The following is a 23,223-nucleotide window of genomic DNA, read 5'->3' as shown; positions in this document are numbered from 1 at the left end:
TCGACGTAGGGAATTTATTTAAAATGACTTTTTATTTATTTAAGCATATTTGATTCTTCGAAAAATGTACAATACCTGTGATACTAATATGTAGAATACTCAATTTGCCATGCGAGGGTGAATACACATACACTCCTTGCAAAAATTCACAACTGCACGAGAATTTACTCAAGCTTGAAAAAAGGCGAAGTGTATGACACCGTAAGCGGATATTTGATGATCCGTTTGATAAGTCGTGGGATACAATTATGCTTCGAGCATTGCGCTATGAAGAGAAATAATTTAAGGATACCACGACGAACGGTGTCCTATTCTAATGCTTATAGCATCTTAATCCAAAATCAAGACTAAATTTCCACTCTTGGATTTTAAAATGAGTGGATGAGATTAAAGCTCACAAATCTCAATAAATAGTAGACAAAATATCAACAAAAGGGTAATATCGTCATTATGTTATCATATGCTAATTTTCGCGAGTGTTTTTTATATCAACATCGTGTATTACAAATATCAACAATATGACATTAGAATATCAACACAAGGACAAGAAAATATCAACACATTTTTATTGAGATTGGACATGCATAATATTGAGATTTTGCCTACAATATATTGAGATTTTTTGTTGCATTTTGTTGATAAAAGCTGCTTATCAACATGTACGAAAATTGAAATACTCCTCCGTCTCTCATGTTACTTGCACTTTTACTTTTCGGCACGTCACAAACTCCTTACACTATTTATAGTTTAAGTTAGAATTAATGCATTTAATTAATATATTAGATTAAGTTAAGAGGTCCTTTATTAAGTGATGTCTCATTACACTTAAAATTTTAATTTAATTACATTACAATCAATCTCAAATTTACGGCCTAAAATGAAAAGTGCGAATAGCATGGGACGGAGGGAGTATAATTTATCAAATTTCATCACCTAATATCGTCGGAACATATGCAATTGAGATCTCGTTGGAATCCTTATTAAATTATCTTTAATTTGATATATTTTTTGCGAAAAAATAATTTAAATTGAGAGAGTTACGTAAATTTAAAGATTTGAGATGATTTTGAAAAGAGAGAAAGTAGTTAGTTATAATTACTACATATAGGATTTGACATTAATACCCTTTTAATTTAATTAATAATTATTTAAATTTAAAATATATTACACTTGACATTATATCAACCACAAGATCTTCTAATCTAATGGTTAAAAATTGGTCTCAATTTTAGATTGATAATTAGTTAGCAATTGATCACATCCCTACCATGACGAACCATCGAAATATAAATCCACTAATAAAGTATCACACAACAATTTATCAGGAGTGTAAATGTGTAATATATACTTCCTCCGCCCACAAAAAATAGATCACTTTTGTCATTTTGGGACGTCCACATAAAATAGATCAGTTTCTAAAAATGGAAAGTTTATCTCTCATACTTTTTTCACTTTTTTCTTCCCTCTCTCATACTTTATCCACTTTTTCTCCCTATCTCTCTAACTTTACCTACTTTTTTTCCTTCTCTCTCTTACTTTACCAATTCTACATTAAAACCTGTGTCGAACAACAATAGATCAATTGTTTATGGACGGAGGGAGTATATTTTATGTGAAAATTTGCCCCTTTTTTTAATTTATAGTGTCATTAATTTAAGAATTACTTATAATTAGGCAAGATTTTCCTTTAATTAATGTATTTGATGTAATACAAAAAATTTGAATGATTCATGAAATTAATTACCTTAAAAAGGTATTATAATCAGTATAATTATATTAAATAAAAATGAAATTTTATTGTGAAAAATTGCAAAAAATATGAATTTAGAGGCCCGAGAATGATTAAACCCATTTATCATAGCCCACATATAAATAAAATATTGAAATTAGCGAAAACAACCCCGTAGTTTTCCATATTACCATTCTTACCCTCCTTCAACAAAATCACATTTCTCTCTCGAAAAGTAGAAACCACAATAAGGAATTGCTAACCGCAGAAGAGAAGAAGAGATCACGCAAAATGGGGCTCACCGACGATCAGGTATCATCGATGAAGGAGGCGTTCAATCTGTTCGACGCAGACAGCGACGGCAAAATCGCGCCATCGGAGCTCGGAATCCTGATGCGCTCCCTCGGCGGCAACCCTACGCAGGCGCAGCTAAAAGCCATAATCGCCGAGGAGAAGCTCACCGCGCCGTTCGATTTTCAGAGGTTCCTCGATCTCATGGGGAAGCACTTGAAGGCGGAGCCGTTCGACAAGCAGCTCCGCGACGCGTTCCAGGTGCTCGACAAGGAGGGGACCGGCTTCATCGTGGTGAAGGAGCTCAGGCACATCCTCACCAGCATCGGCGAGAAACTGGAGCCCGCCGAGTTCGACGAGTGGATCCGAGAGGTCGACGTCGGATCCGATGGCAAGATCAAATACGAGGATTTCATCGCGCGCATGGTCGCCAAATGAGAAAGGTGAAATTTGAGTTATTGTTCAGATTTTGAATTTTGAATTCGATTTGCATTTCATCCCACCCGTTTATTGTTTATCTGTTTATGCGTAATGATTGTGTGATAAATTCGATTAGTTTCTTACTTTCTTTCGTTGGAATTTACCTATAATTTGATTAGGATGAAAAGAAAATAAGAATAGCCTTGAATTATTTGGTAACACATTTCATTAGAAACAGAGCTGGCTAACATTATCGTCTAGTATTCTCACTTACACCACTTCACCTCTTTACAAACTAGCCACAGAATTAGCATGCTATTCCCTTTGCCTATTTTTAACTACATTGCTATATCAAACATACATATATTTATCTCGAAATTGGAAATCTATCGTTGAAACTAGAGTTCTTATGTGGTATTTATCCTGCCACATTTATTCTGGTTTCATGTAAGCATTTTATTTCTTTTTGAGAAAATGGAAGATATGTAAACTTAAACAAGCAGTAGGTATTGAAAATAAAGCCTTGGCTGACTTTGGAGAAGATTATTAGGAAGAATTGGAAACCTTGAATTTTTTATAATTAAAAAGAGGATACACCTCAAACATGTAAATGTAAAATGATGAATATAATTTGAGAAGTTGAAGAATCCCCTCTTCTGAAGTTGGAAGACTTTTCCCAATCGTCATTATCTATATTTCCTCCGGACCTTTTGTTTGTCAGGGGCAAATATATCAAAACACCCGAAAGAAACTAGATGGTTTAAACCATGTTTTGTGGGCTGATAGAATGCAGTTTCCTGATTCGATGTGTGATTTGTAATGCATATTGAACTACATGCTGTGTGTATCTGAACTTTGCAGTGCCTGTGCCTAGATAATGTGATCATCTGCACAAGGAAACATTTCTTCTAAGCTCTTTCTTACATGATGTGTATCTCTTCTTTCTGGCTCCATTGCCATCGAAAAATACTCTGTAACTGGAGAATTTTTTCCTAGTATAATTATTCAGCAGTTTATCGGATAATCATAGCAGGAAGCCCTAACTTAACCCAAAACCATGCTATTTCACACTTTCGTGTGAAGCCGATGTGGGATCTTATCGCTATCTCTTAGTTTATGATTCATAACATTTTTGGAGGCCAATTGGTTTGGAACTGTTTGATGTTCTGATTTAAGCTGTCATTGCAGGTGAGTGAGAGGGGAGGTTCATGCTTTTCACAAGCCGTGAAGTCGTGAAGATGCATATGTTCGATTTTATTGATTTTGAACTTCATTTATTGTTGTAGGTAGCAAGTTTCATTTATTTATTGACTCATATCTTATGAAAAAGGAATGCCTATTTCATAATTTATCCTTTTTAGCATACTCTTGTTGTTTGGGAGATAGTGTCTTTTGTGATGAGATTCTTTTAATAAAATTTATTACTATAAAATACTAGTATATTTTACAATAATACATTACATCATAATAGTATTATTGTTTTTAAATTGTTAAAAATAATGGAGTACTAATGTACTTTAATTTTGCAATAAACTCACAATAATAGATAAACAAATTCAAGTAAAGAATACAAATTTGAAATAAAAAAAATTTACATCACCATATTGAGTTGTCTACTAAATTTAGTTTTCATCTACTTTTCACTTAAAACACTTTTAACTATAGAATATTGTTTATAATATCTTTTTTATTTTACTAATTTTGTATTAAAATCGTGCATTTTTATTGACCGAGTAGTATTAACTATGCAATATATTTATAACATCTTTTTATTTTATTAATTTTTGTATTATTATGGATTGAGGTAGTATGTATGAAAACATTGAAAGTTGTGCATGGAGTAACACAAAAAAGTGAATCATTAAATCTCATGGAAAGGTCAATTCAATACTTATTATATTTTTAAAGGAATAATATCCTGCATATGTTACGTGAGTATTACTCTCGTTTGTCGCACATTTAGCATTATTTGTTCCAATTTTTATATTTGATTTGATTTTAATATATAAAAAATATTATTAAAATTTTTAATTTCACAATATTCATAAAAGTAAAAGTTCGATTTGATCATTAAATTTCACTGAGTAAGTATATAAGCCCATTTAACATTTATAAGCCCAACAAAAATTTGCATATTAATAATAAGTGGGCCGGCCCAATATAATTTCTGCATTGCCTTCATAAGCATATTAAAACCCTAATCTTCAACCTCAATGCTTTTACTGTGGAGCTAGGGTTCGTGGCCTTCAAATTGGATATAGAACAAATTTCATCCGATTGAACTCACAGCTACTCCGCCATGGGTCGTATGCATAGCAGAGGGTAACCTCCATCTCCATCACTCTATTTACGCTTTTTTTCATTTGATTTTCCCGTAGTTATGGATTTTGCGTGCTCGTTTTTTGTTTGATTTCAGTAAAGGTATTTCTGCATCAGCTCTGCCTTACAAGAGATCTGCCCCTACCTGGCTCAAAATCTCGTCTCAAGATGTAAATAAGTCTGATCTAAATCTCGCATTTGTGTAATGCTTTACATGTTATGCTATGGTAAATTGGTAATGTATTTTTGTAATTGTTGAAATTCACATTCTATAGGTTGAGGAGAGTATTTGCAAATTCGCGAAGAAAGGATTGACACCGTCACAAATCGGTGTGATTCTTCGTGACTCACATGGTATTGCTCAGGTGAAAAGCGTTACCGGCAGCAAAATCCTTCGCATTTTGAAGGCTCACGGTATTGAGACTTGGTGCTCTCGAAATTAATTAATATTTATTCCTACATATATTTGCACTAGCTGATTGATTGCTGGTTGGTGTTAATGCTGTTTCAGCTCTTGCGCCCGAGATTCCTGAGGATCTGTACCATTTAATCAAGAAGGCTGTGGCCATCAGGAAGCATTTGGAGAGGAACAGGAAGGATAAGGATTCAAAGTTCAGGTTGATTTTGGTTGAGAGCAGGATTCACCGCTTGGCCCGTTACTACAAGAAGACCAAGAAGCTTCCACCTGTGTGGAAATAGTAAGCCCCTCTGCACTTTACTCCGTTTTAAGTTACTTCTCATTTGAGTAATTATGAGTTACTTGGTTGAATTGTCTTATATTTGCCCTGTATAGTTTGATATCTCAAAATGTGTTATTTATGGAGGCTTTTGGTTTGGAAGAATGTTGTCTGTGGATTTCTAACAAAGGAAAGCAAAGCCCCAACCCCTTTCTAACTTCTTGATGTCAACTTTACTCCTGCAGTGAATCGACCACGGCCAGCACCCTTGTTGCTTAAGCTGAGAAGCCCTGATGAGAGCAGGGGAGGTGTAGCTATTTTTAGTCAACATCGGAAAAACCATTTTGTATTTTGGCAAAGCGAATTGTTGATTTGGAATTTTGTTCTTTTTATTCGACAGATTTTTTTACTCATGGTTGGAACTCAATTCTTCTTTGTTTCGTTAATGTTTGGTTCCTCCAATAACCATTTTCTTAGGTTTATTAATGAGTGTATTACTATATCTTACTACTAAAATCTCATAATCTCATAATCATTGTTACAGCTATATAGTTACAGCTACACAATTTTTGAAAATTGAAATTTTACTCCAGTTACATTGAGAAGTTATGTATATAATCAGGCTAAGCAACATATAATAATGAAAAGAGGTTACTATGTTTTTTCTGTCGATTAAATCGATCTAAAATTGAATTGTTGTTAAAATTGATTTGGTGTCGGAACTAATACTACTTCACATAAACAAATGAAATTTCCGAAACCATATTTCTCTTCCCCACCAACTCAAGTTGATGAAATAAGAATTGAGATTGGCATTAACAAGATGAGTTCATCTTGAATTAGTTCAGTTTGATACATGAAGGGATTGAGTGACATAAAGAACTAAGACATCTAACTTTTCAAAGATAGTACTACTACTATATTTGAAGGGATTTAGGTTAATTAAGGCTATTTGCAATCATTGGCAATAATTGGATGGGTCTAAGGGCACCCACACTGGGACGGATTAAGCGACGCCCTATGCACCGTCACGTCAACATTATTATCCTCCACCACTTCCACCTGCAATGGGGCGGACTATAGCCGCCCTAAGCCCCGCTCTAAGCATTTTACTTTTATTTTGTATTTATATAATTTATGCAAATATGTCAAGCAAAATAAATAAATAAAAACAACACAATTTAGGCAAATCCTACATTTACTTAATTAAAAAAAAAGTTACAAAATAAGAAATTGAAAAAAAATTTACAAACTATGAAATTAAAAAAAAAAGGTCCACTACATATAAACTAAACCCCGACTCGTCTAGAGTAGTCCCAACCTGCGGCTGAGGCCATCGATCATCCGCTGGATGCCTTCGATTTGAACAGGGTTGGTCGCCTGCATCAGGGCGTTGTGCACGTCCAACAACGTCTTGTAGTCGGAGGAGGCCACCAAATCCGTGTAGGCATGTGACACAGCCGAAGTCTCGCCCGGGGCCGGGCTTGCGGCACGGTCAGGCGGCGCCGCGGCGGATGTGGTTGCCTTGTCCTTAGCCTTGATGCCAGGGGGACGTCGGGATATCGGAGTGTCGGAACTCTCATCCTCGAACACCGAATTGTTGAGATCCATTGGAGACGCGCCGCTCTCGCTGCTTGTATAATCAGCGAATGTGCGCTTCGACGCCCTCTTCTTCGCCGCCGTCAATTGTGGAATCATACCACCAACGAACTTCTGATTCTCCTTCAAGATCGCCCAAGAATGTTAGTGCTTGAAATCGCCGTACAATGACGTGTACGATCTCATCGCTTTGTCCCGCACATCCGAAAGACTTTCGCCGCTGGCCTGCTCCCTCTCGCACTTGTCGTACTCCCCCGCAAATAGATTGACCTACTTCTTTATTTGATCCCAATGCTTGCGGAGCTGCTCCCTATTGCGCTTGTAGGCGTGGGGCGGCTTGGCCTCGTTGTATTTTTCGGCGATGCGCTCCCAATACGCAGTAATCTTCTGGTTATTGGCGAACACTCGATCCTCTGAAACATCAATCCAACATCTCGTCAAGACGAAGGATTCGTCCGCGGCGTAGTTCGTCCTTCCCGGGGCGAACTCTTCACACACCGTCGTTTGCGGCAATTTCTAGGCTCGTGCCTTGGGCCTCTTCTTCTTCGTGGCGCAGCCCGATGCGGCGGCGGCGGGTGTGCGGTTCAGAGAAGGCTCCATGTTTGACAGCCCGTACGAGTCCGTGCTGAACTCGGGATCGTATTGGGCGTTGGTGTCGAATGACCAGTATTCGTCGGGTTCTGTACCCGGCCATCGTGCACCGCCGAACATCGGACTATTCGGACTTGGGTAATCTCCGAGATTCATTTTGTTTGAAGTGTAGAATATGTAGTGTGAATTTGAAAGTTAAAGGAATGAAAAATGAAGTGAAAAGTGAGAGGTATATATAGGTTTTGAAAATTAAATAAAATTAAATTAAAAATAAAAAACGCGTCGCATCGTTCGCGATGCCACAGTGGCGGACGATGCGACGGATGATGCGCATCGTCCGTGCTTCGTCCGCGAACGATGGTTAAGCCATCGTCCGCCCCATTGTGGATGTTCTAAGGAGTGAACTGAAATCGTTCGTTGTAGGAAAGCAAGCTAGACCAGGGACCATGAGCCGGCTGCAGAGTGGTCTAGCCCGCATGAAATCAACCAATTTGAGAGTATCACACAACACCTACCGTTTATGAGCTGACCTAAAAAAAGCTGATATGACACGTTAATAATATGTTACTTGTACGGGATTTGTGGTCTATGTTGTTTGTGATTGCTCTGACGGCAGTTTTTTTTTCTTATCATTACTAATAAAATATTGATAGAAAATTAATCATTACTAATCAATTATTAATCCAAAAAAAAAACTATTACTAGCATTTTTTGGAAATCTGATTTTATCGGGCTCTTTTATAAATAAACCAAATAGCAGGGTAGCAAATGCAAATAGCCAAAACATGAAAACAAAACCCTAGTTTAGCCGCTTGGTTTAAAATCTCAATCACAATTCAGCTGCACTCTTATTTCGTCAAACTTCTCAGCTCCGCCGCCGCACTCCTCTCTCCGCCACCGGTAAATTCACACGCGAAAATAGTTTTTCGCAATAGGCTACTTAGTTAATGCTATTAATCTTGCGAATACGAAAATTTTGCTTGCTGATTGATTGACTGTACTATTCCGTGTGTATGTTGGAGCCAGACGAAACAATGGCGTTTGCAACAATGAAGCCGACGAAGCCGGGGCTGGAGGAGCCCCTGGAGCAGATTCACAAGATCCGCATCACTCTGTCCTCCAAGAATGTCAAAAATCTAGAGAAAGGTGCAACCTTTATTTGCTTATGCATTTTTAGTTGTGTTTCAGTATTCAATTGCTCTATTTAAGCTCTGGATTACATAGCTTGTGCCTGGTTTATTGTATTCTCGAAGACTAATTTATCCTGTTTGTGGTATAAATTGCAAAATGGCTTTGCTTGCTCCAGTTGTAGCATTGACTAATGGTTTGAGTATCTAAATAAGGAGCATATAAAATGTTAGTAATGACGGTGGTGTAATTGCAGCGTGATCAGTTTTGATTGCCCTTACTTTTGAAAAGAGCTTAAAAGGTTCTAGTGAGATTATTATTTTTGAAGCAATTTCTTCTAAAGAATGATTGCATACAGCTTAAATGAGCTTGATCATATAAGTTGTGTTCAAGAGCTTCATGTTATATTGAGGGTGAGCTTCATGTCTCCTTTTCCTTCGCTGGTGCCGTATGAGTCGGAGCGAATTAATAAATTCTGTTTTTTTACCAGCTCAATATTCAGAAAGTTTCAGTTTGTTGACGTCGGTCAAATAGATTGATATGGTTATTTGAGTGTGTTACGATCTTTCTCTCTTATTCTTTTTACAATTGGAGGTATGATTAGTTGGCACTGTTTACTTAGTTTACCTCTGATTGATGTATTCAAGAATCATGGATGTGCTATTTGCTTCTCCATTATTAGCTGGGGGATTTCTTTGTACCATTCAATAGGTTTCTTTGTAGTCTGTTGGCGCCATTGATCGATTATGTGTATGATCTGAGTGCGATGCTTCACCAACTTTGAAATATGGATTTATCGGTTCTTTTTAATGAGTTGGTTTTTTTTTTCTGTTGGATCTAATCCTGGACCATGGCTGTGCTCTGAGTTGTGATGCTTCGCCAATTTTGGTATCTTTCTGTATATGATTGAGGCACTGTTGACCTGAATTTTCTTTGACAGTTTGTGCTGACCTTGTACGTGGTGCCAAGGACAAAAGGCTGAGAGTCAAGGGACCAGTCAGAATGCCTACCAAGGTTCTCAAAATCACCACCAGGAAGTCTCCTTGTGGTGAAGGTAGGGATCCTATATAACTGTGAAACTCTTCGTGCTTGCTTGCTTGCTTATGTGAATCCACTCTGAACTAACAACTTGTAATGTTTCTTAATGCAAACTAATGTTCAGGGATTTGTTGCTCATGCGTCCAGTGAAAGTTTGTGTGGCTTGTGGTATACACAAATTTGTTTTTTGTAAATTTCGTCAGTGAATTTATTTTGGAATTTTCTTGGTAGATGCAAGAGGCTTGTCCAGCTTTCTCTGAATAGTATAGTTTACCTGATCTGTGTACATAATCTTGATGATGTTTATGTTTGCGAACATTTTACATTTTGTTGAATTGACTCTTCAGGAACAAACACATTCGATAGGTTTGAGCTGCGTGTGCACAAGCGAGTCATCGACCTTTTCAGCTCACCAGACGTTGTGAAGCAGATTACTTCTATCACCATTGAACCTGGTGTCGAAGTCGAAGTCACAATTGCTGACTCTTAGACCCTGTTGCTGTATTTCTGCTTTTGTTAGTTAAGTTTTAAACTTGTTTATTAAATGACCTTTTAGATTTTTGGAATTTGAATTAAGAGTGTTTCTGAACCAATGAATTTAAGTTTTGTAACAAAGGTTTTTTGTAGGTCTTTTTATTTATGCTCGGATACAATTCAGTTTAAAATTATGTTTTACGCTTACTCGAGTAACTGTTGTTAGTTGTTGCTGATTAGTACTCCATGTTTTACACTTTCACTTGCTTTAAAGGCTTTATTTCTTTAATAATTGAAATACAAATCATCACTTTTTATATACAATGAGCAATTCTGCAAGGGAGCTCAAGAACATGGGCTGGGATGGGGCCCCGGAGTTTGTGTGGAACTTGAGTAACCTGCAGATGTGGGTCAGCATGGATGCCTCGACTTGCTTGGAGGGTGTTAGGCCGGGCCTTGAATGGCCAGGTCAAGAACTCTGTTAGGGCCCCGAATGAGGAATGTGGCGCAGCACTATGCAATAAGTATGCATACAAGTATTAGTTAGGCCAATTAAGTTGTGCATTTGGCTTCATTTTATTTGAGTGTATGTCTGTCACCCAAGTTTGGTAATATAATTATATTATAGTGATTTGTGAAATTGAATCAATTGATCGGTCTTTATCTTCTTATCAAACTTGTTTGCCTAATGAATATGTGAAGGAAAATAGTAAGTGTTTCCTTATTTCCATAAATTTTTGAAGGAAAATATCCAATAATGAAAACCTATTTACGTTAAAAAAATACAAAAGGTTGAAATAAAACTAAGTACATTAAGAAATGAATTATTGAGGTTAGGTTTAGTAACTATTAAATGGAGCCAATAGATCTAGGTTTTAGGCAAGTACTAGAAGCAAATAATGAGATTTAATATGTACATTTTTCCATTTTAATGATATAAATAAAAATAAGAGTATATAAATTAAAGATATATGTATATCACATAATGCATGATTATACAATTCAAAGTCTACCATTCCAAGATACTCCTAATAGAATATACAACATCTCCGACTTATTGATTTTGACCCGGGCTAGAGGTGCCGATTGTGGTGAGCCGTGGGGCCTAAGGTGGCATGCTATAATCCAATTGACTAGCTAACTTACAATCCTAGTCGGCCTGCCACGCTCAATGCGTCAGCCTGAATAGGCTAACTCGATTTATACATAGGTTATTATTTTTCAGCTCCAATTGTTTACATTTATCAGTCACATTCATATATTAGATTTAGAGTTTCGAATTAAAGTGACATCCCTAGTAAGAACGTCGCGAACTTGTGGTTCAAAGAATAGGCTGAGTTAGATATTAAGATACCAAATACTATTAATTTGTACACAACCCTAAAACATCATGGTGTCTATATCCTTAACTATTGCTACAAACAGTGGCGAAGCCACATGAGGGCCAGGGGGGCCCTTGGTCCCCCCACCAATTTTGATGTTTACTATATTATAAATACATATATTCATAAGTTAATTTCGTACACTTAGCTCAGGTGGTTGTCAACTCTGCCCTTTTTTTGTTTATTATTGTTTTAGCTTCAAAGGTACAATTTATCCTTAGTCTTTGTTCCACAAAATTCTAAGAGATCCATAAATGTATCTTATGAATTTTATTAGTGAATTCAATTTTAAAGTTATTTCGCACATATTATCCATCTTTGTCGCAATCTCAACTTAAGTCGCATCAGTTCTTGGCGAAGACGAAACAAAAATATCTCACAACCTTGGAGAGTTGGTTGGGCTCCCCAACATTAAAATTCTGGCTTCGCCGCTGGCTACAAATGGCGCTTATAGATTCTTCCACGAGGAATGATCAGACTGCGAGTAACGATTTGTTGAGAAAGGATAAGGATGTGGTCAGCGTCGAAATTATAGGGGGTGGCTGTTGGAACGCAGAACGCTCAACTCAGACATGTTTGGTGGCCAAAGGTTTTTATACATTAAATAATGGATTGACGGGTGTTGGTCGGAAAATTATATAAATATTAATAATTATATAGATTTATGTAGTAGAATATCTACATACTTGTAAAATTATCTATACATAGAATTCTCTAGTTATAGATTTCATCTAATATAGTACTAGACCTTTTGTATGTAAAAATTTAAATGTTTAGAACGTAAAAGAATAGAGTACGAGAATTCTATAATATGTGAGAATTATCTATATATATCTACACCCCTATATATATTAGTGTGCTCTATCATTTTGCATAAGTTAAGAACTTGAAAACTAAAGTGTTTCTTAGAATTATGTATCTTAGATCTTAAAAGTTGGGAAAGTCTATCCGTTTGTTGAGGAGTGAGTGTTTTGCATAGATTATGATAAATGAATTTCGATATTAATTTTTTTTTGTCGAGATCGGAGATGTCTCGACTGCTGCACTGGCTGCAGAAAATAAGGGAAAAGAAGTGGAACAGTTGTTAGACCTGCCGTAGGAAAGAAAATAAGGGAAAAGAAGTGGAACAGTTGTTAGACCTGCCGTAGGAAAGAATAAAGGAACTGAACTAGCTACTAGGTACTGCAAGAAAAAAGAGAGGAACTGAACCTGTTACCTACTACGTTGTGCCATCGCCTACACAAGTGCCACCGGTTGCAACGGTGCCACCGGCTGCACTGGTGCCACCGGTTGCACCGATGTTCGAGTACACTTCCCTACCACCGATACCGGGATTTTCAAAGGCGATTTCATGGGATTATGGGACAAACGACAGACAAATTCATGTGTTTGTTTCAATGTGGATTGTAATCACAAGTCAAAGCAACACATGTGTCCTGAAGATCAACAATGTGATGTATCCAGTACAATTTCTGCTGTGGTCGTGGTTGTTTGAAGAAGTGTCCTCCTGGCCAGCTAAATATTCAATCAATGGATCAGATTAGATGTGGAGGGCCTTCGATGTGCGAGTCAGAAACAGCTGGGAAAACGAGATGATCCATCGATTGAGTACAAATTGTCCATGTTTACTTTTCACGTCTAGTCTCCAACATATGTATATTATGATATAGTATGAAGTAATACATAAATGTACTTTTTAATATATGGTACACGAAATCTAGTACACCACTTTACACCACTTTTTATGGGTGCTATATAAAGAGTATCTATCAATGGCCAACAAAAGTCGACATTGCTTGAAAAGGATAGTTAAAAAGAAGTTTACCGACGAATTTACCGACAGACAACTATATTTTATTTGAATACAATTAGCTAGTGAGCCGCGGCCTTAGAAAAATAAGCCAATAATCCAACAAGCGGCGACACGATATAAGTGGTGGGTTCCGATTTGGAGGAGTTGGCCCGAGCATCAGCAAAGGAGTCGTCTATCTCCGGCCCTCCAGATACGGCCCCTGTGAGCTCGTTAGGGTTGGGGGACGTGTTATCGAAATTCGGAAACCATTCCTGGCATCCTATGTGGTCGGGACGTTGATCCAACGACGGTATTGATGAACCCCGGTGGTGCATCCTCCTCGGAAACTTAGCGCCGTACCCCACCATGTAAGACATGTTCAATGGATTGCTTCCTAGTATATAATCCACCTACACAATTCAATTCAATTAGTTTCAATTATTCCATTAAATTTTCGGAGGTATGTAATGTGTACCTGATTTTTTGTGAAATTCAGGAGTTGGGTATGATTGATGATTTTGTCTTTGCATCGAATCACATGGGTAGAATTCTTCAAGTAATTAGTGTAGGCTAATACAAGGAATGAATAGGAGGTGACTTGTTGCAAATCGCATTTTCCTCCTCTCATCAAAAGCCCACCTGCAACACATCTATATACAATTAATACGCATTTTTGAGGATAGTAGTGGTTTATCATGGTCAGTTCCATAACGTTTGAAAACTAATATTAGCATATATATAAAAGTGTTAATTTTTTTCTCAAATTAAACCATCCACTTTTTATATATTTTTATACGTACTATATTAAATTAGAGGACATTACCAGGAGTGAATTGGACATTTTTGGTGGGAGATTCGGGAATAAGAGAACACATAAATGAGTCTGCATAGGATAGGAAAGGTGTTGTAGAAGCTTCCTTGTTGTTTTTAAGCACCCACTGCATCATGGTAGAGACAATGCTTTTGTAAGATTTTGTGATGAAAAATGAACATAGGATAGGAATAATCAAATAAACATATATGTACATTGGAGACAAGAACACTGATTCCAGCATGTTTTGAATCCCAACTGAATTCGAAATTGGCTGCTTCGATATTGGATTTGAAGCTTATGACATTTTTCTTCACATAATTCCAGTAATACACCTTATTGGTGGCTTTGTATAGCCATGCTGCGCCCCACAACAACTCATCCTGCAATTTTTTTATTTATCATAATTAATTGTTGGGTTGGTAAATTTGACAAAGAAACATACAATATCAGTGTAAATATAAAACTGGAATCAATATAAGAGTCTAAAATTGATTTTGAGATGAAAATCCCAAGTACTTATTTCTCAATATAATTTAAATACTCCTACATTATAGTAGCACTTACTTGGTAGCCACTGTAACTACAATAAAAAGGACATACTCCTTCACCAATACTTTCATTGTAAGATCTTCTATACTTGTCTGCAAACTCAAATACCTAATACAAACACACAAATAAATTTAGAACAAAATCCAAAACAAAAAGATACTTCCTCCATTACTATTATTCCATAGTAATTGAGGTAAAACTTTTCGGCACGAAAAATAAGAATAATTGGGTTAGGTGAGTTAAGTAAAATGAGAGTAAAGTGAAAAATGAAAAAAAGGTAGAGAGATGAATAGAAAAAAAAGTAAGAGAGAGTAAAGTAGGTGTGGAAAAATGTGTTGACTTTTACTGAAAAGGGAAATGACTCTATTACTATATAACGTACTAAAATGACAAAATGACTCTATTACTATGGAATGGAGGGAGTATATGTTAATAATGAAAATTACCTTAACAGCCCTTTCCAAAAGCACCTTGCCGTACGCCTCATCCCCGAAAGCCCTAAACGCCAAAGACGCGGCAGCCAGCGCCGCTGCGGTCTCAGCCGCGACTTCGGTTCCAGGCTTGTTAGGAGTGACCGCATAGACCGTTCTCGGGGTGTCCATGTCTTCCGGCCTTTGCCAGCAGTTGTGGTCGGCGTTGGGGTCTCCCACCTGAGCGTAAATGATGGCGGGGGCCGCCGCGGTGGATTTGAGGAAGTAGTCCGTCGCCCACCGCACCGCCTCCAGTGCATCCGGCAGCTCCGGGCCCATGGAGTTGCCGTGTTCGATCACACCCCAAGCCATCATCGTTATCGTGAACGCCATCGGGAAGTTGTACTTCACGTTGTCGCCCGCGTCATAGTATCCACCGGTTAGGTCAACCTGAAATATGGAGTCAAAATTAATCCTCTATAATCCTAAAATAATGTGTTATAATTATTTATTTATTCTAATAGTGGGCGACCTTCAAATTTATGTTCATTTAACCATAAAAAGAAATAAAATAAAAATGATGCTTACACCCTTATCGAAACCGTCGCGAAGAGCCGAGTCCTTTCTCCATCTCACACGCTGCGTGGAGGGAAGCTTCCCTGACCTTTGCCCCTCAAAAAATAGCAAGCTTTTGGAGAGGGCATCGCCATAATCATGCGATTTTGCATTTCCACTACTTACATACATTAACACTATCACCATACATATTATTTGTCTCACCATTGTCACTTTCATTTCTCCTAACACTGGTTATGGTGTTTCGTTTGGTAAAGCACAAGATTTTTGTTTTTATAAGAAGAGATTTTTCCATAAATAGATAGTTTTGGTTTGAGAAGTAAATGGGTCAACTTACTTCATTTTATCTTTGAAACGTAATTGGATAATTGTATTTATGTTTCATTTTCATAATCCAGAATGGCATAGTTTTTTACTTTTAGGAAATACAAGCAAATGCCTTAATTTAATTTTTAGAATTCCATAAAATTAAAGAGAGTCTCTCTTCAGAAGCAGCGCAAAAATACATAAAGAGTTATTTCCATCAATTGAATGATTTTTTCACCTATATATGTAACGTGGCATTCATATAAAGACTATATGTTCCCCATCGTAAGTACTATGCATTTGGCTTAAATATTTAATGGTGACGGAAAAGATTTGCTATAAAATATGACATATAAAATATTTTATTCTTGTAGTATTTGTATATTTCAGAGATAAATTGAATAACCTACAATCTGATATGCATGTAAAAACACACATTTTCGACATTATTAGAATTTTTCCAATGTGGCAAAAACGACTACCATTAGCACGACACCATTTATAATAGAATAAGCTAATTTAGTTGTAAATACAAGAACTTCCCAGATTTTACCTTCTCTCACTTTGAGAAAATTAATTTCGGGTTGGGGGGGACATGATATTTGAAGTTCATATATTTGGATTTTTAAAAAAATGGCGAAAGTTAGAAATAACTGAAAGTTCATACACAATAAAATGACATTTACGCCCTTGTCGTGCCCGTTGCAAAGAGCCGACTCCTTTCTCCATGCCACACGTACGCTACGTAGGCGGGAGCTTCCCCGACCTTTGTAATCATGCAATATTGTATTTCCACTACCCAGGACAAATAGTACTGATACTAATAAATTTTTTTCACCATTATCACTTTTATAAATCGATTGTTGTTTTCTGACAAGAATTCCAGATAAATATTCGATGGCAAGGTTTATTAGCCACGAGGCTGTCAGAACGCTCAATTCAGACATGTTTTGTAACAGCCCGCCCTCCTAGGGTACGATAAATGCGGCGGACTGCTACCCAACCGGCTCCAAAGACGTAAATATAGGCCAGAGTTACATTTAAAGAGAAATATCAGAGTAATTAATAGTAAAGACTTGACCTAGAAATTTTAAAGAGAGAATAGGAGGATATCATAAATGGTTCAAAAGTCTTAAAAGTACGACATAGTATCCAAGACAAAATCACGAGAAAAGGGCTAAGGCCACAAACAAAAGTAAGACGTAAGTATCCCAAAAGAAATTCCAAAGAGTATCAAAAATTCAGCGGAAAACGACCAAGAGAGGAGCATAGCTATGTATGGTGACACAACTACACTTAGAGTTCAACACATCCATGGTTATTAATTAAGCCGCTCAACACCCGCCACCGCTCGTCATCATTCAACTTGCACATAGGAAAACACATGCAGGGCTGAGTATTTTGAAATACTCAGTGAGCTCATTGCCAAAACATTTTATTTAATAAGTTATGCCACCCTTACCAAGTGAACTCGAGTTTTAAGCAGTTAAGAGAAATATCACGAGTATCACAAATTATTTTCCATAGACTGGCCAGTCAAAATAACTCTCCATTTTCTCATCCAATTTCACAATCACATATCACAATCTTTCCATGGTGCGACGAAAGCGTGGCCACGCTTTTCGCCCACGAGACCGGCCGACTAGCTAGGACGGCTCCCGATCCCCTCGTGTACACAGCCTGGTAGGGTTTGCGGCCCATACTCAGACCCGAATTCGTATATCATATCCATAGCCCTATAGCCCAATGGAGCGAACTCACAAACTAGGCATCAGGCACACAATCTCACAATAAAACAAACATAGGCATGGCATAACAGTTAAACCACCCTTATAGCTCCGATAATTATCTTTGACAAAATAAAAGAGAGTTTTTGAGAGTAAAGCCCACCTCGATTGCTTAGATTTCAAGTAGTTTTGCTTTTCCGCTATCTGGCTTCGCAACCAAGGTTTCACCTTTAAATTCACATAGGCACATATTCATAAATTAGGTTCAATTAAAATTCTCAACTTATGCATGTCTCGTTACTTCTCTCTTCCCAACGATTCACCTAAACCTTCATAACTTATAATTTCAAGTCACACTCACCAAGAATTACTAATTTCAAGTCATGCTTAACATACATATATTTCTTAGCGTCTCAACCCTAGATCTATCATCATACGTCATGCAAAAGTATTTAGCCATCAAGCACATACTACACAACACACACCACACGCATAACACACACACACACGGCACACACACACCTCACCCTCTCGGCACACACACACACACACATGTTCCATATCCCTTCTTATCCCGTTTTCTCTCAATAATATGCATGAAGGTTCAAGAACACCGATTAAATCGGTTGGAAGAAAAAGAAAAGAAGGGGTAGAAGAAGAACAACAAAACTCTTAAACGAAAATACCTTTTCTAGAGAAAATCAATCGGTAGAAGCGAAGTATAGGCTTGGTTCTTCAATATCCACGGATTAAACTTCGATTTCTTCTCAAAAGATGAAGGATTTATGGAGTAAAGTGGAAGAAAATTGAGAGAGCATATGGGGGAGGGATTTTCGAAAACTATGGGGGCTAGGGTTGGGGTTGGTTCTTATTTATAGAGTCCAATGAGATCTTTAGGTAATAAGAATATAATATTTGGTAGGATCTTTTGCCTTATAAATAAATAGAATAAAATCATAGGGTGAAGTAGAGAAGGAAAATTAACAAAAATAGGAGATGGAAATATCTCCATATTTTCGAAAATATAGGCTAGGTAATTAGCCATGGTTTTGTTTTGGTATATTTTACGGAGTAGAATAAAATATCACGGATAAGAATTCCCTCTTGGAAGCTAGAAATAGGCGTGTTCTATGCCTATTAAATAAGGTATGGATTTTGACTATCAATTAGAATAAAGTAAGGTAAGATCTCTTGAAGTATGGAAAGATTTTGTAGAATAAATATATTCTAGGTATGGAAGGAAATCAAGTAAGGGATCAAATAAAATAAAATAAATTCCTTCCTTCCCAACAATAGTGATTTTCGAAAATCACTATAAAATAAGGGGGCTCGATTTTTGTGCTTCTAAACAAGGAAATAATTGGCTCTTAGAACTTAATTTAAATAAATATCTCAAGGATTAAATTAAATCCGGAAAAAATAGAAATCCTCCACAAAAGGGGCTAGGGTTCGAAATTCACAAGAATTAGGGTGACAAGTATTTATGGAAATTTTCTCCAACATTCTCACTCACCCTTAAACAATTAATTTGCCACATAAATAATAAATAAAACACATGCCACATCATCAAATCAACAAGTTTGACTTTTCAAACTTTCAACATAGATTCATCTCACGAAGTTAAAGCATTCTTGATTCCACGTCATCAACAATTAATTCTAGGGCTCTAAGATTAGGGTTTTAAATTCCGGGGCGTTACATGTTTGGTGGCCAAAGGTTTTATACATTGAGGATTGATATTGGTCGGAGAATTCCCCCCCCTAATTTGTGACAAATTCATGTGTTTGTTTTGATATGTATTGTAATCCCAGGGATTATAGCCGTTTGCGCTTGATACTTAATTTTTTGATCGAATGAAATGTCTTGATGATCGACATTATATTGGAATGGTTGTCAACACAAATTTAATAATTTGGGGAAGGAGTTGATGTTATATAATAACCGTATAGATCTCAAAATACATCAATTGTCGCTTTTTGTGAAAAATAACATCGTTTTATTGTCATATCATATTTGATATTGCCATGTTAATTTCAAATTTGACCAAGCTGAGAAAAATAAAAAAAGTTACTCCATGGTCCGCCATTTATAGTCCCATTTGGACTCGGGGCGGATTTTAATAAATTATTTGACTTTGTGAAGAAAAATGGAGAAATGAATTAGTGAAAAATGAACCCACTTTCATATATTGGTATAAGAGTGTATTGAGTTAGGTGAATAATGGATCCCCTTAATGACCTAAAATGGAAAAAAGCAAATGAAACTTTAAATCGTGGACATCCCAAAATATCATAATGGGACATTATTTCAAGTACGGAGTGAATCAATTTTAAAAGTTGTGGGACTAACTAAAACTGAACGAAAAATTATTACAATCATCCCTTCTTTATGTTAGGCCTTCAATTTTTTATTGTGAAATCAATGTCGTGAAACTCTTACAAAATCGACGCTTTAAGAACAAATTTTGTTAGAACACGTCATGTTCACTTTTCACATCTCCAACACATTGCATATTATGGTATGAAGTAATAGCTAGATGCATCTTTTAATATATGGTACACAAAATCTTGTACACCACTTTACACCACATTTTTTGGGTGCTACATAAAGAGTATCTATCGGTATCAAACAAAAGTCGACATTGCTTAAAAAGGAGGAAAAAAAGAAAAAAAGTTTACCGGCGGATTCACCGACAGACAACTATATATTATTTGAACACAAATAGCTAGTGAGCGGAGACCTCGGAAAAATAAGCCAATAATCCAACAAGCGGTGACGTGATATAAGTGGCGGGCTCCGATTTGGAGGAGTTGGCGCGAGCGTCAGCAAAAGAGTCATCTATCTCCGGCCCTCTGACTACGGCCCCTGTGAGCTCGTTAGGGTTGGAGGCCGTGCTCTGGAAATAAGGCGTCCCTTCCTTGCATGCTATGTGGTCGGGATGTTGATCCAACGATGGTATTGACGAACCCCGGTGGTGTATCCTCCTCGGAAACTTATCGCCGTACCCCACCATGTAAGATATATTCAATGGGTTGCTTCCGAGTATATAATCCACCTACACAATTCAATTCAATTAGTTTCAACTATTCCATTAAATTTTTGAAGGTATGTAATGTACCTGGTTTTTTGTGAAATTCACGAGTTGGGTTTGATTGATAATTTTGTCGTTGCATCGGATCACATGTGTAGAATTCTTTAAGTAATTATTGTAGGCTAATACAAGAAATGAGATGGAGGTGACTTGTTGCAAATCGCAGTTTCCTTCTTTCATCAAAAGCCCACCTATAATACATATGTATACAATTAATACATAGTATTATTAAGGAGAACAGTTGTTAATTAATCTTGATCGTATAACGTTTGAAAACAAATATTAGATCATACTATATAAAGGTGTTAATTTTTTCATTCGTCCTATCTGTGGAATTTTGGGTAAGCATATGTGGTGACGTGGCAGCTAGAAAATTTGAAACTTAATTCGTAATCTAAATATTCCGTTTCTAAAGTTACTCACCGACCAAAATTCAACCAAATATTCTACTCTTTTTAAGATGAAAAATTGTCATAATATTAAATTAGAGGACATTACCAGGAGTGAATTGGAAGGTTTTGGTGGGAGATTCGGGCATAAGAGAACACATAAATGAGTCTGCATAGGAGAGGAAAGGTGTTGTAGAAGCTTCGGTGCTGTTATTAAGCACCCACTGCATCATGGTAGACAGATACAATTAATGATTATGTAATTAGATTTTGCGATGAAAAATTAAATCTAGGAATAATCACATAAACTTACATTGGAGACAAGAACACTGATTCCAGCATGTTTAGAATCCCAACCGAATTCGAAATTGGCTCCTTCGATCTGGGCTTTGAAGGTTATGATGTTTTCCTTCACATAATTCCAATAATACACCTCATTGGTGGCTTTGTATAGCCATGCTGCGCCCCACAACAACTCATCCTAAAGATAGAGTTGGATTCAATATAAAATTCTAAAATTGGTTTTAAGATGAAAATCCAAGCATCAGAGTGATCGCCGACTGATGGCTAAAACTTTAAAGAGACATCAATATATATATGGCTTGAAACTGAAAACCGACTAAGCCAATGATACATCTGGATCGAAACAGAAAAATACTGACATAAAAGTATATCAAAGCTTTAAACAAGCAAAAACAGAAAAATGATTGTTTAAGCAATGTATACATTTGCGCTGAAACAATAGAATGACTAACAATATGTATATGGTCATCAAACAAATGAACCTATTAAAACGAAACAAAAATGACTAACTCATAAAACCACCCATAAACTTAATTGTAGCACAACATGTATTTCTCAAAGCTTAAATGATTTCATCTATACACATATATAGTAGTAGTACTACTTACTTGGTAGCCACTGTAATCACAATAAAAAGGACATGCTCCTTCACCAATACTGTCATTGTAAGTCCCTCTATACTTGTCTGCAAACTCAAATACCTAATTATACAAATACACAAATAAAATTAGAACAAAATCCAAAACAAAAAGATATGTGTTAGTAATAATGAAAATTACCTTAACAGCCCTTTCCAAAAGCACCTTGCCGTACGCCTCATCCCCAAAATCCCTAAACGCCAAAGACGCGGCAGCCAGCGCCGCAGCGGTCTCTGCAGCGACTTCGGACCCCGGCTTGTCGGGAGTGACCGCGTAGACCGTTCTGGGAGTGTCCATGTCTTCCGGCCTTTGCCAGCAGTTGTGGTCGCCGAAGGGGTCTCCGACTTGGGCGTAAATGATGGTGGGGGCGGCGGCAGTGCATTTCAGGAAATAGTCCGTCGCCCACCGCACCGCCTCCAGTGCATGTGGCAGCTCCGTGCCCATGGACTTCCCTTGTTCCATCACACCCCACGCCATCATCGTTATCGTGAATGCCATCGGGAAGTTGAACTTCACGTTGTCCCCCGCGTCGTAGTATCCACCGCTTAGGTCCACCTACTCGAATTAATACAAATACAGATCAAACTAACGATACTTTCAAGATAATTGCACACATTTTGTTCTTGGAGATAATTGCATTTTTTATATCAGGAAAAAGAAAGAAAGAAAGTAAATAAGGTCTACAGCCATTATGTGGCATAGGGGTTACATCCCGTACAAAAATTAATAGGATACCACTTCTACGAATAAGCTCGTAATGCTCTAAAATCCTTAAATAATCATAATTCGATAAAAATGATGCTTACACCCTTGTCGGAACCATCACGAAGAGCCGAGTCCTTTCGCCATGTCATACGCTGCGTGGAGGGAAGCTTCCCTGACCTTTGCCCCTCAAAAAATAGCAAGCTTTTTGAGAGGGCATCGCCATAATCATGCGATTTTGCATTTCCACTACTTACATACATTAACACTATTACCAT

The 23,223-nt window shown here is 37.1% G+C and overlaps 5 protein-coding genes across 8 annotated transcripts; 3 read left to right on the top strand and 2 right to left on the bottom strand.

The window, feature by feature from the left end:
• Positions 1 to 1,937: 1,937 nt before the first annotated feature.
• On the top strand, positions 1,938 to 3,791 carry LOC125212841 (probable calcium-binding protein CML13). Its single transcript, XM_048113113.1, has 2 exons — positions 1,938 to 2,463; positions 3,629 to 3,791. The coding sequence occupies exon 1, from the start codon at positions 2,021 to 2,023 to the stop codon at positions 2,456 to 2,458; it is 438 nt and encodes a 145-aa protein (XP_047969070.1). The 5' UTR covers positions 1,938 to 2,020; the 3' UTR covers positions 2,459 to 2,463; positions 3,629 to 3,791.
• An 834-nt stretch (positions 3,792 to 4,625) lies between these two features.
• Positions 4,626 to 5,863, top strand: LOC125212199 (40S ribosomal protein S13-2). Its single transcript, XM_048112293.1, has 5 exons — positions 4,626 to 4,762; positions 4,857 to 4,929; positions 5,035 to 5,173; positions 5,271 to 5,457; positions 5,682 to 5,863. The coding sequence occupies exons 1-5, from the start codon at positions 4,740 to 4,742 to the stop codon at positions 5,713 to 5,715; spliced, it is 456 nt and encodes a 151-aa protein (XP_047968250.1). The 5' UTR covers positions 4,626 to 4,739; the 3' UTR covers positions 5,716 to 5,863.
• Positions 5,864 to 8,412: 2,549 nt separating this feature from the next.
• LOC125210634 (40S ribosomal protein S20-2) lies at positions 8,413 to 10,473 on the top strand. Of its 2 annotated transcripts, none has more exons than XM_048110178.1 (4): positions 8,413 to 8,526; positions 8,653 to 8,772; positions 9,695 to 9,808; positions 10,140 to 10,473. In XM_048110178.1, the coding sequence occupies exons 2-4, from the start codon at positions 8,661 to 8,663 to the stop codon at positions 10,280 to 10,282; spliced, it is 369 nt and encodes a 122-aa protein (XP_047966135.1). In that variant the 5' UTR covers positions 8,413 to 8,526; positions 8,653 to 8,660; the 3' UTR covers positions 10,283 to 10,473. The 2 variants fall into 2 exon arrangements, with proteins under 2 accessions (XP_047966135.1, XP_047966136.1); XM_048110179.1 differs by having other exon boundaries at positions 8,422 to 8,526; positions 8,649 to 8,772.
• A 3,047-nt stretch (positions 10,474 to 13,520) lies between these two features.
• On the bottom strand, positions 13,521 to 15,960 carry LOC125209820 (endoglucanase 8-like). Its single transcript, XM_048109400.1, has 7 exons — positions 15,802 to 15,960; positions 15,250 to 15,663; positions 14,819 to 14,911; positions 14,467 to 14,634; positions 14,264 to 14,378; positions 13,916 to 14,079; positions 13,521 to 13,850 (listed from the first exon to the last, which is right to left on the bottom strand). Exons 1-7 carry the CDS (start codon positions 15,958 to 15,960, stop codon positions 13,521 to 13,523), a joined length of 1,443 nt encoding a protein of 480 aa, XP_047965357.1.
• A 4,399-nt stretch (positions 15,961 to 20,359) lies between these two features.
• On the bottom strand, positions 20,360 to 23,223 carry LOC125216657 (endoglucanase 8-like). 3 transcript variants are annotated; one of them, XM_048118413.1, is made up of 7 exons: positions 23,050 to 23,223; positions 22,385 to 22,798; positions 22,214 to 22,306; positions 21,606 to 21,783; positions 21,412 to 21,501; positions 20,941 to 21,104; positions 20,360 to 20,877 (listed from the first exon to the last, which is right to left on the bottom strand). In XM_048118413.1, exons 1-7 carry the CDS (start codon positions 23,221 to 23,223, stop codon positions 20,548 to 20,550), a joined length of 1,443 nt encoding a protein of 480 aa, XP_047974370.1. In that variant the 3' UTR covers positions 20,360 to 20,547. The 3 variants fall into 3 exon arrangements, with proteins under 3 accessions (XP_047974370.1, XP_047974369.1, XP_047974367.1); XM_048118412.1 differs by having other exon boundaries at positions 21,412 to 21,536; positions 21,608 to 21,783; XM_048118410.1 differs by having other exon boundaries at positions 21,412 to 21,526; positions 21,616 to 21,783.

The sequence above is a fragment of the Salvia hispanica genome, chromosome 3 (genome assembly GCF_023119035.1).
Source record: "Salvia hispanica cultivar TCC Black 2014 chromosome 3, UniMelb_Shisp_WGS_1.0, whole genome shotgun sequence".
Lineage (NCBI taxonomy): Eukaryota > Viridiplantae > Streptophyta > Magnoliopsida > Lamiales > Lamiaceae > Salvia > Salvia hispanica.
Note: the sequence above shows the minus strand (reverse complement) of the source record. Positions and strands in the feature narration are given on the sequence as shown.